The sequence below is a fragment of the Oncorhynchus kisutch genome, linkage group LG11 (genome assembly GCF_002021735.2).
Source record: "Oncorhynchus kisutch isolate 150728-3 linkage group LG11, Okis_V2, whole genome shotgun sequence".
In the NCBI taxonomy this organism is placed as follows: Eukaryota; Metazoa; Chordata; class Actinopteri; order Salmoniformes; family Salmonidae; genus Oncorhynchus; species Oncorhynchus kisutch.
In genome coordinates, this window is record NC_034184.2 from 82,669,706 (window position 1) to 82,683,931 (window position 14,226).

The following is a 14,226-nucleotide window of genomic DNA, read 5'->3' on the forward strand; positions in this document are numbered from 1 at the left end:
TACATGTTGGAACATTTTTGCAGGGACTTGCTTCCATTCAGCCACAAGAGCATTAGTGAGGTTGGGCGATTAGGCCTGGCTCGAAGTCGGCGTTCCAATTCATCCCAAAGATGTTCAATGGGGTTGAGGTCAGGGCTCAATGCAGGCCAGTCAAGTTCTTCCCCACGGATCTCGAAAAACCATTTCTATATGGACCTCGCTTTGTGCACGGGAGCATTGTAATGCTGAAGCAGGAAAGGGCCTTCCCCAAACTGTTGTCACAAACATGTAAGCATGAAATCGTCTGCATAGAATGTCATTGTATGCAGTAGAGTTCAGATTTCCCTTCACGGGAACTAAGGGGACTAGCCTGAACCATGAAAAACAGCCCATTATTCCCCACTAAACTTTACAGTTGGCATTATGCATCCGGGCAGGTAGCGTTCTCCTGGTATCCGCCCAACCCAGATTCGTCCGTTGGACTGCCAGATGGTGAAGCGTGATTCATTACTCAAGAAAACACATTTCCACTACTCCAGAGTCCAATGACAGTGAGCTTTTACACCACTCCAGCCAACGCTTGGCGATGCGCATGGTGATCTAAGGCTTGTGTGCGGCTGCTCTGCCATGGAAACCCATTTCGAGAAAGCTCTCGACGAACAGTTATTGTGCTGACGTTGCTTCCAGACGCAGTTTGGAATTCGGTAGTGAGTGTTGCAAACGAGGACAGATCATTTTTAGGCCCTACACGCTTCGGCTCACCCATTCTATGAGCTTGTGTGGTCTACCATTTCACAGCTGAGCCGTTGTTGCACCTAGACTTTGCCACTTCACAATAACAGAATATACAGTTGACTGGGAAAGGTCTAGGAGGGCAGGAATTTGACAAATTGGCTTGTTGGCAAGGTGGCAATCTATGACGGTGCCACGTTGAAAGTCACTGAGCTCTTCAGTAAGGCCATTCTACTGCCAATGTTTGTCTATGGAGATTGCATGGCTGAGTGCTCAATTTTTATACACCTGTCAGCAACAAGTGTAGAGAGTGTGATAGTCTGGTGGTCTTCTATGGGGCTGAGTGTGAGGAGGTGAGTGCTCTGTCCATATACTGGTTCTCAATCTGTGATTACCCCTGGAAGTACCTGGCCTAATCACTGTGGGGGATTGGAAGTCCCTGGCCTATCCACAGGGGGATGGAAGTACCTGACCTAATCACAGTTGGGGATGGAAGTCCCTGGCGTATCCACATTGGGGATGGAATTCCCTGGCCTATCCACATTGGGGATGGAAGTACCTGGCCTATCCACATTGGGGATGGAAGTACCTGGCCTATCCACAGGGGGGATGGAAGTACCTGGCCTATCCACAGGGGGATGGAAGTACCTGGCCTAATCACAGTGGGGGATGTTTGTCTATGGAGATTGCATGGCGGTGAGCTCGATTTTATACACCTGTCAGCACCGGGTGTGGCTGAAATAACCAAATCCACTAATTTGAAGTGATGTCCACATGCTTTTATATATACAGTGGCAAGAAAAAAGTATGTGAACCCTTTGGAATTACCTGGATTTCGGCATAAATTGGTCATCAAATTAAATCTGATCTTCATCTAAGTCACAACAATAGGCAAACACAGTGTGCTTAAACTAACAACAAACACATTATTGTACGTTTCTTGTCTATATTGAATATATAATTTAAACATTCACAGTGTAGGTTGGAAAAATTATGTGAACCCCTAGGCTAATGACTTCTCCAAAAGCTAATTGGAGTCAGGAGTCAGATAACCTGGAGTCCAATCAATGAGACGAGATTGGAGATGTTGGTTAGAGCTGCCCTGCTCTATAAAAAACACACACAAAATTTGAGTTTGCTATTCACAAGAAGCATTGCCTGATGTGAACCATGCCTCTAACAAAAGAGATTCTTTGAATGGAGAAATCCGAGACCAGCGTCATTTTGGGAAACGCATGGTACTTCTTCGGCCGTTGTAGAAAACGTGCATCGTTGAAACACTCATAAGAATACATTCCATTGCTATCCATCACTCACTCACTCACTCACTCACTCACTCACTCACTCACTCACTCACTCTCTCACTCTCTCACTCTCTCACTCACTCACCCCACTCACTCACTCACTCACTCTCTCAAACCGGGCCCAGTACAGTCCAATGTCAACTATTTCTCTACTATATCAACCAGAAGGGATTTTTATTTAGTCCTTAAAGCACTGAGAGTAGACACTGCCATAGCTTACATTAGTACTCTTAAACATCTCCTTAAATCATGGAAGCGTCCATCTTCTAGGTAGACTGACAGATATACTGTAGATAGGGTCTGCTGTGCTCTGCTCTTTGCTCCTTCTCAGATTGATGGTCTCTTTGTTTAGGGACCTCAAGGAGAGCCGGGACCACCAGGCCAGCAGGGGATCCCAGGAACACAAGTGAGTATTACAGACAGTATACAGTATAACAGGCACTATACAGTATTACAGACAGTATACAGTATTACAGACACTATAGAGTATTACAGACAGTATACAGTATTACAGACAGTGTACAGTATTACAGACAGTATACAGTATTACAGACACTATAGAGTATTACAGACAGTCTACAGTATTACAGACAGTATACAGTACTACAGACACTATACAATACTACAGACAGTATAGAGTAATAGACAGTATACAGTATTACAGACAATGCACAGTATTACAGACAGTATACAGTACTACAGACAGTATACAGTATTAGACAGTATACAGAACCACAGACAGTAACAGTACCACAGACAGTATACAGTATTTCAGACATTATCACAGACTACAGACAGACAGTATCTTCATGTCAAGCTAGAGACGTGGGTTTTATAAACACCAGAAGGTCAAAGGTCATAAATGACTGATGATGTAGGCTTCTAGTAATAGCAGATTGTTTTACCTATAAACCGGTTTCGAGTACTTTCAGCAATAGAGTAATTTGTAAAAAAAATATGTTACTTTAATAGTGAAAAATGTGCTTTTCTTTCAAAATCAACCACATTTCTAAATGACCCCAAACCTTTGTACGGTAGTGTATTATAGATACATAAATACACAGCACCACTCAAACGTTTGGACACACCGACTCATTCAAATGTTTTTCTTTTGTTTACTATTTCCTACATTGCAGAATAATAGTGAAGACATCAAAACTATGAAATAACACATATGGAATCATGTAGTAACCAAAAAAGTGTTAAAGAAATCAAAATATATTTTATATTTAAGATTCTTCAAAGTAGCCACCCTTCGCTTTGATGACAGCTTTGCACACTCTTTGCATTCTCTCAACCAACTTCACCTGGAATGCTTTTCCAACAGTCTTGTAGGAGTTCCCACATATGCTGAGCACTTATTGGCTGCTTTTCCTTCACTCTACGGTCTAACTCATCCCAAACCAATTGGGTTGAGGTCGGTAATTGTGGAGGCCAGGTCATCTGATGCAGCACTCCATCACTCTCCTTCTTGGTCTAATAGCCCACAGCCTGGAGGTGTGTTGGGTCATTATCCTGTTGAAAAACAAATGATAGTCCCACTTAGCGCAAACCAGATGGGATGGCATATCTCTGCAGATCACAGGAAGTGTCAACAGCAAAACATCTTCACACCATCACACCTCCTCCTCCATGCTTCACGGTGGGAACCACATGTGAAGATCATCCGTTCACCTACTCTGTGTCTCACAAAGACACGGCGGTTGGAACAAAAAATCTCAAATATGGACTAATCAGACCAAAGGACAGATTTCCACCGGTCTAATGTCCGTTGGTTGTGTTTCTTAGCCCAAGCAAGTCTCTTCTTCACATTGGTGTCCTTTAATAGTGGTTTCTTTGCAGAAATTCGACCATGAAGGCCTGATTCACGCATTCTCCTCTGAACAGTTGATGCTGAGATGTGTGTTACTGTTACTCTGTGAAGCATTTTGTTTGGGCTGCAATTTCTGAGGCTGGTAGCTCTAATGAACTTATTCTCTGCAGCAGAGGTAACTCGGGGTCTTCCTTAACTGTGGCGGCCCTCATGACAGAGAGTTTCTTCATAGCGCCTGATATTTCTTTGTGAATGCTCTTGTTCGGTATTGACTGACCTTAATGTCTTAAAGTTATGATGTACTGTCGCTTCTCTTTTGCTTAATTGAGCTGTTCTTGCCATAATATGGACTTTCATAGTGTTGATTATTCTACAAGGTAGAAAATAGTAAAAATAAAGTAAAACCCTTGAATGAATAGGTGTGTCCAGACTTTCGACTGGTACTGTATATACTGTGCATTCTGTAAGTATTCAGACCTTTTGACTTTTTCCACATTGTGTTACCTTACAGGTTTGTTCTAAAAAAGGTTTAAATGATTTTTTCCCGTCATCACTCTACACCCAATACCCCATAGTTATAAAACCTAAACAGCTTTTCTGACATTTTTGAACATTAATATAATATAAAAACTGAAATATGACATTAACACACTAAGTATTCAGACCCTTTACTTAGTGCTTTGTTGAAGCACCTTTGGCAGCGATTACAGCCTTCAGTCTTCTTGGGTATGACGCTACAAGCTTGGCACACTTGTTTTTGGGGAGTTTCTCCCATTCTTCTCTGCAGATCCTCTCATGCGCTGTCAGGTTGGATGGGGAGCTTCACTGCACAGATATTTTCAGGTCTCTACCAAGATGTTAGATCGGGTTCAAGTCCAGGCTCTGGCTGGGTCACTGAAGGACATTCAGAGACTTGTCCCGAAGCCACTCATGTGTTGTCTTGGCTGTGTGCTTAGGGTCATTGTTCTGTTGGAATGTGAACCTTTGCCCCAGTCTGAGGTCCTGAGCGCTCTGGAGCAGGTTTTCATCAAGGATCTCTCTGTACTTTGCTCTGTTCATCTTTCCCTTGATCCTGAATAGTCTCCCAGTCCCTTAAAACTTCTTAAGGCTAGGGGGCAGTATTCGGATGGTCGGATGACTGACGTGCCCAAAGTGAACTGCCTGTTACTCAGGCCCAGAAGCTAGGATATGCATATTATTAGTTGGTTTGGATAGAAAACACTCTGAAGTTCCTAAAACTGTTAGAATAATATCTGTGAGTTTAACAGAACTGATTGGCGAAACCCGGAGGATAATCCATCCAGGGATCCATCCAGGGATTTTTTGTTGTTGTTGAGGTCAATACGTTTTCCAATCGTTTTCTATGGTAAGCCCTTTTTAATAGGAATCTGGTTGCAGTTTCTATGGCTTCCACTAGATGTCACCAGTCTTTAGAAATTGGTTGATGTTTTTCTTCTGAGAAATTAAGATGTAGCCCTGTTCTTTCCATGTGTCACTCCAGGTGGACTCTAGTCTTTTGGTGCACGCACACCTGTAACGTGCTTCACTTTGTTTTCGTCCAGTATTTAACACAATTTATCCCGTCTTAAATTGTATCGATTATTTACGTTTTAAGATACCTAAGTTATGAACGTTGTTTGAAATGTTTACTTACTACTTTGTAGTAGTTGGTGGAGTTGGAACCGGTGTATTTTCTGAATCAAACGCGCCAAATAAATTGACATTTTGGGGCTATAAAGAAGGAATTTATCGAACAAAAGGAACATTTTTGATGTTTCTGGGACATTTTGGAGTGCCAACAGAAGAATATCTTCAAAGGTAAGGCATGAATTATATCGTTATATCATTTCAACCTGGCTGGTTGAAATCTGATTTTCATTTGTTTGTATGCGGGGTGCTGTCTTCAGATAATCGCATGGTCTGCTTTCGCCATAAAGCCTTTTTGAAATATGACACTGCAACAAGTTAAGCTTTATTTTGATGTATTATATATGTTTTGTGATTTTTTTTAAAATTAGTATTTCTGTTTTTGAATTTGGCGCGGTGCAATTTCACTGGATTTTTGTCAAATCAATCCCGTTACCGGGATCTGAGCGGGAAGGGATCACTAAGAAGTTTTAATCTGAAAAACACAACATTATGGTGCCAACACAATGCTACACATAGGGACGCTGCCAGTTTTCCTCCAGATGTGACACTTCACAGACATGATGCTTGGCCAAAGAGTTCAATCTTGGTACCGTCAGACCAGAGAATTTAGTTTCTTATGGTGAGAGACCTTTAGGTGCCTTTTTGGCAAACTCCAAGCTGGTTGACATCTGCCTTTTATTGAGGAGTGGCTTCCGTCTGGCCACTCTACCATAAAGGCCTGATTGGTGGAGTGCTGCAGATATGGTTGTCCTTCTGGAAGGTTCTTCCATCTCCACAGAGGAACTCTAGAGCTCTGTCAGAGTGAGCATCGAGTTCTTGGTCACCTCCCTGACCTAGGCCCTTCTTCCTCGGTTGCTCTGTTTGGCCGGGCGTACAGTGCTAGGAAGAGTCTTGATGGATGGATGATGGATGCAACTGTGTTCTTGGGGACCTTCAATGTTACAGACATTTTTTGGTACCCTTCCCCAGATCTGTGCCTTGACACAATTCTGTCTCGGAGCTCTACGGACAATTCCTTCAACATCATGGCTTGTTTCCAAGTCTTTCCAAATCATGTCCAATCAATTGCCTTTACCAGGTGGCCTCCTATCACGTTTAAACATCTCAAGGCTGATCGGGGCGGCAGGGTAGCCTAGTGGTTAGGTGGCCTCCTATCACGTTTAAACATCTCAAGGCTGATCGGGGCGGCAGGGTAGCCTAGTGGTTAGGTGGCCTCCTATCACGCTTAAACATCTCAAGGCTGATCGGGGCGGCAGGGTAGCCTAGTGGTTAGGTGGCCTCCTATCACGCTTAAACATCTCAAGGCTGATCGGGGCGGCAGGGTAGCCTAGTGGTTAGGTGGCCTCCTATCACGCTTAAACATCTCAAGGCTGATCGGGGCGGCAGGGTAGCCTAGTGGTTAGAGCGTTGGACTAGTAACCGGAAGGTTGTGAGTTCAAACCCCCGAGCTGACAAGGTACAAATCTGTCGTTCTGCCCCTGAACAGGCAGTTAACCCACTGTTCCCAGGCCGTCATTGAAAATAAGAATTTGTTCTTAATTTCCAAATCATGTCCATTCAATTGCCTTTACCACAGGTGGCCTCATCAAGTTTAAACATCTCAAGGCTGATCAATGGAAAAAGGATGCACCTGAGCTCAAAACTGTATGTTTACAATAAAGACTAGCTTGCATGTACAAATAATAGTCAAACTAGCTTGGAAGAGTATACTGTTGATAAGGGTTGAAGTGGCTATTGACACTCAGCACACACATGAACAATGTGTCTTTATTTGTGTGTAATGTCTGAAAATAGATAATTGTCTCACTCTGATTTCTGAGGTGTCAACATCTTATGGAAATATACTGCTCTTTGATGATCATTTACACCATCAATTATCTCTTTCCTCTTCTGCTCCCTCTCCCTCTCCCCTCCTCTTCCCCTCCCATTGTCCCGTCCTCTCCCCTCCTCCTCCCCTCTCCTCCTCTCCCCTGCTCTCCTCTTCCTTCTCCTCTCCCCCTCCTCTCCTCTTCCTCCTTCTCTCTCCTCTTCTCCCCCTCCCCTCCCCTTCCCTCTTTTCCTTCCTCTCTTTGTCTCCCCCTCTTTCTCCCTGGAGCTGTAGAAGGTACAAACAGAGGAGATTTTCTTAGGATATTTTGCTGGGGTTTCTGGGGGTTGAGCAAAGCGGTGAAAGTCTCTCATTCATGTCTGTGGAATGCCTGCAGCAGGCTCCCCGAGCTCCAGCACAGCCTCGGATTATTCTCTTTGCCACACACACGCACACACACACACACACACACACACACACACACACACACACACACACACACACACACACACACACACACACACACACAGTGTCAGGGCCGTTTAAAGAACTCGACCAAGGTGCAGCGTGGTGAGCGTACATATTCCTTTTATTCATATGACGCTGACAAAAACAATAAACAATCCAAAAACCAACTGTGAAGCTTAAGGCTATAGTGCCAACAAACAAAGACAACTACCCACAAAGACAGGTGGGAAAAAGGGCTGTCTAAGTATGGTTCCCAATCAGAGACGACGACAGTCAGCTGTCCCTGATTGAGAAGCACACCCCCGGCCAAAACAAAGAAATACAAACACATAGAAAAAGGAACATAGAATGCCCACCCAAATCACACCCTGAACTAATCAAAATAGCCAAACCAAAATAGAGACGTAAAAAGGGCATGACACACACAAAAAAACACACACGTGCGCACACACACACACACTCAAGAACAAATAGGGTCCCAACATTCTTACCCCCGCACCTGAGTTAGTACCTTCTGCTGAGTTCCTTATGCCCCTCCATGTCCCCAGCTGTGTGTGTGTGTGTGTGTGTGTGTGTGTGTGTGTGTGTGTGTGTGTGTGTGTGCGCGCGTGTGTGTACGCATTCGTGTGCGTGTGTGTGCTTGTGCTGCAACTATGGCAACAAACTCTGAAGTTGTCTGTCTGCTTCTCTCCTGCAGGGACTTCCTGGTCCTCAAGGTCCCATCGGACCACCCGGTGAAAGAGTAAGTTGGAGCTCTGCTCTTCTGTTGCCTGTCAACAAAACTGACCTGAAAGTGTCGTGTTCGTAAGGTAGTGGTACAAAAGACAAATTGTTAAATGTCTGATCTGTTAGATGTAGATTTAAAATACATAGACTGGGAAATACTTGTTTACTATAGTACTGTACTGGAAGGGTTTTGCTTATGTTATGTCAACCCCCCTTACTCTATAATATGTAGTGAATTAATGTTTGAAGACCTAGTACCTCCTCTGAGGATCTAGTATCTCTGAGGACCTAATACCTCCTCTGAGAACCGAGTATCTCTGAGGACCTAGTACCTCCTCTGAGAACCGAGTATCTCTGAGGACCTAGTACCTCCTCTGAGAACCGAGTATCTCTGAGGACCTAGTACCTCCTCTGAGGACCGAGTATCTCTGAGGACCGAGTATCTCTGAGGACCGAGTATCTCTGAGGACCGAGTATCTCTGACGACCTAGTATCTCTGAGGACCTAGTATCTCCTCTGAGGACCTAGTATCTCCTCTGAGGACCTAGTATCTCCTCTGAGGACCTAGTACCTCCTCTGAGGACCTAGTATCTCTGAGGACCTAGTATCTCCTCGGAGGACCGAATATCTCTGAGGACCGAGTATCTCTGAGGACCTAGTATCTCCTCTGAGGACCTAGTATCTCCTCTAAGGACCTAGTATCTCCTCTGAGGACCTAGTATCTCCTCTGAGGACCAAGTATCTCTGAGGACCTAGTCCCTCTTCGGAGGACCTAGTACTTCCTCGGAGGACCTAGTATCTCCTATGAGGACCTATTACCTCCTCTGGAACATAAAAATAGTATTATTCTCAGATAGTTTTTCTCCAAGGTAAACTCAGTCCTCCCAGAAACAGACCTGAGGTCAGCAGATACATTGTTAAAGTACAGTGTCATTTTGACCTTTAATCAATCAGTGTTTCTATGTGTCTCTGTTTACAGGGGCCTCACGGCAGGTCGGGGTTGGCCGGTTTACCTGGATCAGATGGGCCTCCTGTACGTGATCTTCTGTTAACTCTGTCTCACACTCTTCTCCTCCTCTCACACTATTGACTCAGACAACCCACCAGTACACACTGTAGTTTATAGAGGAGTAGAACCCACCAGTACATACTGTAGTTTATAGAGGAGTAGAACCCACCAGTACATACTGTAGTTTATAGAGGAGTAGAACCCACCAGTATATACTGTAGTTTATAGAGGAGTAGAACCCACCAGTACATACTGTAGTTTATAGAGGAGTAGAACCCACCAGTACATACTGTAGTTTATAGAGGAGTAGAACCCACCAGTACATACTGTAGTTTATAGAGGAGTAGAACCCACCAGTACATACTGTAGTTTATAGAGGAGTAGAACCCACCAGTACACACTGTAGTTTATAGAGGAGTAGAACCCACCAGTACATACTGTAGTTTATAGAGGAGTAGAACCCACCAGTACACACTGTAGTTTATAGAGGAGTAGAACCCACCAGTACATACTGTAGTTTATAGAGGAGTAGAACCCACCAGTACATACTGTAGTTTATAGAGGAGTAGAAACCCACCAGTACATACTGTAGTTTGTCTCCCTTCCACTTCAAACCACCATCCAACATCTCTTTGAATGTTGTACTATTGTATAACCTACAGTGTGATGGTCAGGGTGAGAGAGAGGCATCCTGAGACCTAAGGGTCAGTGTGAGAGAGGCATCCTGAGGCCTAAGGGTCAGTGTGAGAGAGAGAGGCATCCTGAGGCCTAAGGGTCAGTGTGAGAGAGAGGCATCTTGAGGCCTAACGGTCAGGGTGAGAGAGAGAGGCATCCTGAGGCCTAAGGGTCAGTGTGAGAGAGAGAGGCATCCTGAGGCCTAACGGTCAGTGTGAGAGAGAGAGGCATCCTGAGGCCTAAGGGTCAGGGTGAGAGAGAGAGGCATCCTGAGGCCTAAGGGTCAGTGTGAGAGAGAGAGGCATCCTGAGGCCTAAGGGTCAGTGTGAGAGAGAGGCATCTTGAGGCCTAACGATCAGGGTGAGAGAGAGAGGCATCCTGAGGCCTAAGGGTCAGTGTGAGAGAGAGAGGTATCCTGTGGCCTAAGGGTCAGTGTGAGAGAGAGGCATCCTGAGGCCTAAGGGTCAGTGTGAGAGAGAGAGGCATCCTGAGGCCTAAGGGTCAGGGTGAGAGAGAGAGGCATCCTGATTCCTAAGGGTCAGTGTGAGAGAGAGGCATCTTGAGGCCTAAGGGTCAGTGTGAGAGAGAGAGGCATCCTGAGGCTTAAGGGTCAGTGTGAGAGAGAGGCATCTTGAGGCCTAACGGTCAGGGTGAGAGAGAGAGGCATCCTGAGGCCTAAGGGTCAGTGTGAGAGAGAGGCATCTTGAGGCCTAAGGGTCAGTGTGAGAGAGAGAGGCATCCTGAGGCCTAAGGGTCAGTGTGAGAGAGAGAGGCATCCTGTGGCCTAAGGGTCAGTGTGAGAGAGAGGCATCTTGAGGCCTAACGGTCAGGGTGAGAGAGAGAGGCATCCTGAGGCCTAAGGGTCAGTGTGAGAGAGAGAGGCATCCTGAGGCCTAACGGTCAGTGTGAGAGAGAGAGGCATCCTGAGGCCTAAGGGTCAGGGTGAGAGAGAGAGGCATCCTGAGGCCTAAGGGTCAGTGTGAGAGAGAGAGGCATCCTGAGGCCTAAGGGTCAGTGTGAGAGAGAGGCATCTTGAGGCCTAACGGTCAGGGTGAGAGAGAGAGGCATCCTGAGGCCTAAGGGTCAGTGTGAGAGAGAGAGGTATCCTGTGGCCTAAGGGTCAGTGTGAGAGAGAGAGGCATCCTGAGGCCTAAGGGTCAGGGTGAGAGAGAGAGGCATCCTGATTCCTAAGGGTCAGTGTGAGAGAGAGGCCTCTTGAGGCCTAACGGTCAGGGTGAGAGAGAGAGGCATCCTGAGGCCTAAGGGTCAGTGTGAGAGAGAGAGGCATCCTGAGGCTTAAGGGTCAGTGTGAGAGAGAGGCATCTTGAGGCCTAACGGTCAGGGTGAGAGAGAGAGGCATCCTGAGGCCTAAGGGTCAATGTGAGAGAGAGGCATCTTGAGGCCTAACGGTCAGGGTGAGAGAGAGAGGCATCCTGAGGCCTAACGGTCAGGGTGAGCGAGAGGCATCCTGAGGCTTAAGGGTCAGTGTGAGAGAGAGGCATCTTGAGGCCTAACGGTCAGGGTGAGAGAGAGGCATCTTGAGGCCTAACGGTCAGGGTGAGAGAGAGAGGCATCCTGAGGTAACGGTCAGTGTGAGAGAGAGGCCTCTTGAGGCCTAACGGTCAGGGTGAGAGAGAGGCATCTTGAGGCCTAACGGTCAGGGTGAGAGAGAGGCCTCTTGAGGCCTAACGGTCAGGGTGAGAGAGAGGCCTCTTGAGGCCTAACGGTCAGGGTGAGAGAGAGAGGCATCCTGAGGCCTAAGGGTCAGTGTGAGAGAGAGGCCTCTTGAGGCCTAACGGTCAGGGTGAGAGAGAGGCATCCTGAGGCCTAAGGGTCAGGGTGAGAGAGAGGCATCCTGAGGCCTAAGGGTCAGTGTGAGAGAGAGAGGCATCCTGAGGCCTAAAGCCTCATCATTTACAGCCTTCTGCCCTTCTATCTCTTCACACATTTATTTCACACCAGGCGTACAAGTGAAAGGTCTCTCCGTAAATAAACTAACCAGTCAGTCAGACTGAACCTGGAGCTAGGATTGTTAAAACCTCCATCACTACAGTCTGATGTTCAGATGTGTTCCATAGAATCAAGCTAGAACTTTCTGATGTTCAGATGTGTTCCATAGAGACATCAGGCTCGAGGTGGTCCATAGAGACATCAGGCTCGAGGTGGTCCATAGAGACATCAGGCTCGAGGTGGTCCATAGAGACATCAGGCTCGAGGTGGTCCATAGAGACATCAGGCTCGAGGTGGTCCATAGAGACATCAGGCTCGAGGTGGTCCATAGAGACATCAGGCTCGAGGTGGTCCATAGAGACATCAGGCTCGAGGTGTTCCATAGAGACATCAGGCTCGAGGTGGTCCATAGAGACATCAGGCTCGAGGTGGTGCATAGAGACATCAGGCTCGAGGTGGTCCATAGAGACATCAGGCTCGAGGTGGTCCATAGAGACATCAGGCTCGAGGTGGTCCATAGAGACATCAGGCTCGAGGTGTTCCATAGAGACATCAGGCTCGAGGTCGTCCATAGAGACCTCAGGCTCGAGGTGGTCCATAGAGACATCAGGCTCGAGGTGGTCCATAGAGACAACAGGCTCGAGGTGGTCCATAGAGACATCAGGCTCGAGGTGGTCCATAGAGACATCAGGCTCGAGGTGGTCCATAGAGACATCAGGCTCGAGGTGGTCCATAGAGACATCAACTCGAGGTGGTCCATAGAGACAGACTCGAGGTGGTCCATAGAGACATCAGGCTCGAGGTGGTCCATAGAGACATCAGGCTCGAGGTGGTCCATAGAGACATCAGGCTCGAGGTGGTCCATAGAGACATCAGGCTCGAGGTGGTCCATAGAGACATCAACTCGAGGTGGTCCATAGAGACATCAGGCTCGAGGTGGTCCATAGAGACATCAGGCTCGAGGTGGTCCATAGAGACATCAGGCTCGAGGTGGTCCATAGAGACATCAACTCGAGGTGGTCCATAGAGACATCAGACTCGAGGTGGTCCATAGAGACATCAGGCTCGAGGTGTTCCATAGAGACATCAGGCTCGAGGTGGTCCATAGAGACATCAGGCTCGAGGTGGTCCATAGAGACATCAGGCTCGAGGTGGTCCATAGAGACATCAGGCTCGAGGTGGTCCATAGAGACATCAGGCTCGAGGTGGTCCATAGAGACATCAGGCTCGAGGTGGTCCATAGAGACATCAGGCTCGAGGTGGTCCATAGAGACATCAGGCTCGAGGTGGTCCATAGAGACATCAGGCTCGAGGTGGTCCATAGAGACATCAGGCTCAAGGTGGTCCATAGAGACATCAGGCTCAAGGTGGTCCATAGAGACCTCAGGCTCGAGGTGGTCCATAGAGACATCAGGCTCGAGGTGGTCCATAGAGACATCAGGCTCGAGGTGGTCCATAGAGACATCAGGCTCAAGGTGGTCCATAGAGACATCAGGCTCGAGGTGGTCCGTAGAGACATCAGGCTCGAGGTGGTCCGTAGAGACATCAGGCTCAAGGTGGTCCATAGAGACATCAGGCTCAAGGTGGTCCATAGAGACATCAGGCTCGAGGTGGTCCATAGAGACATCAGGCTCGAGGTGGTCCATAGAGACATCAGGCTCGAGGTGGTCCATAGAGACATCAGGCTCTTGGTGTGGTCCATAGAGACATCAGGCTCGAGGAGAGTAAAGTCCTTTGTGTCATTTATTTTCCTACAGGGCCATCCTGGTAAAGAAGGTCCAACTGGTGAGAAGGGAGCTTTAGTAAGTGCAATTAATTAATGTATTGATTAATTGATTGATTTATATGTAATTATTTTGAATATGATACATAAACAGAATCATTTTGAATGGGTTTTATGACATATCTCTTATTGAGAGACTAATGAAGACACTGTGCTCTCTCTCTCTCTCTCTCTCTCTCTCTCTCTCTCTCTCTCTCTCTCTCTCTCTCTCTGTCTTCTCTTCCTCCAGGGCCAGGCAGGTCCCCAAGGTCCTATTGGTTATCCCGGTCATCGTGGTGTCAAGGTACGGTGTTGTAGCTCACCCAGGGGATGTTCAGTAGAATCCTTAAG

At 46.8% G+C, this 14,226-nt stretch overlaps 1 protein-coding gene across 1 annotated transcript in view; it reads left to right on the plus strand.

Annotated features, from left to right (window-relative positions):
• Positions 1-14,226, plus strand: part of LOC109875786 (collagen alpha-1(XI) chain-like) — a 241,229-nt gene that overhangs the window by 83,724 nt on the left and 143,279 nt on the right. The window contains 5 exon segments of the mRNA XM_031836411.1: positions 2,368-2,421; positions 8,451-8,495; positions 9,459-9,512; positions 13,871-13,915; positions 14,126-14,179. Coding sequence (XP_031692271.1) covers positions 2,368-2,421; positions 8,451-8,495; positions 9,459-9,512; positions 13,871-13,915; positions 14,126-14,179 — 252 coding nt within the window.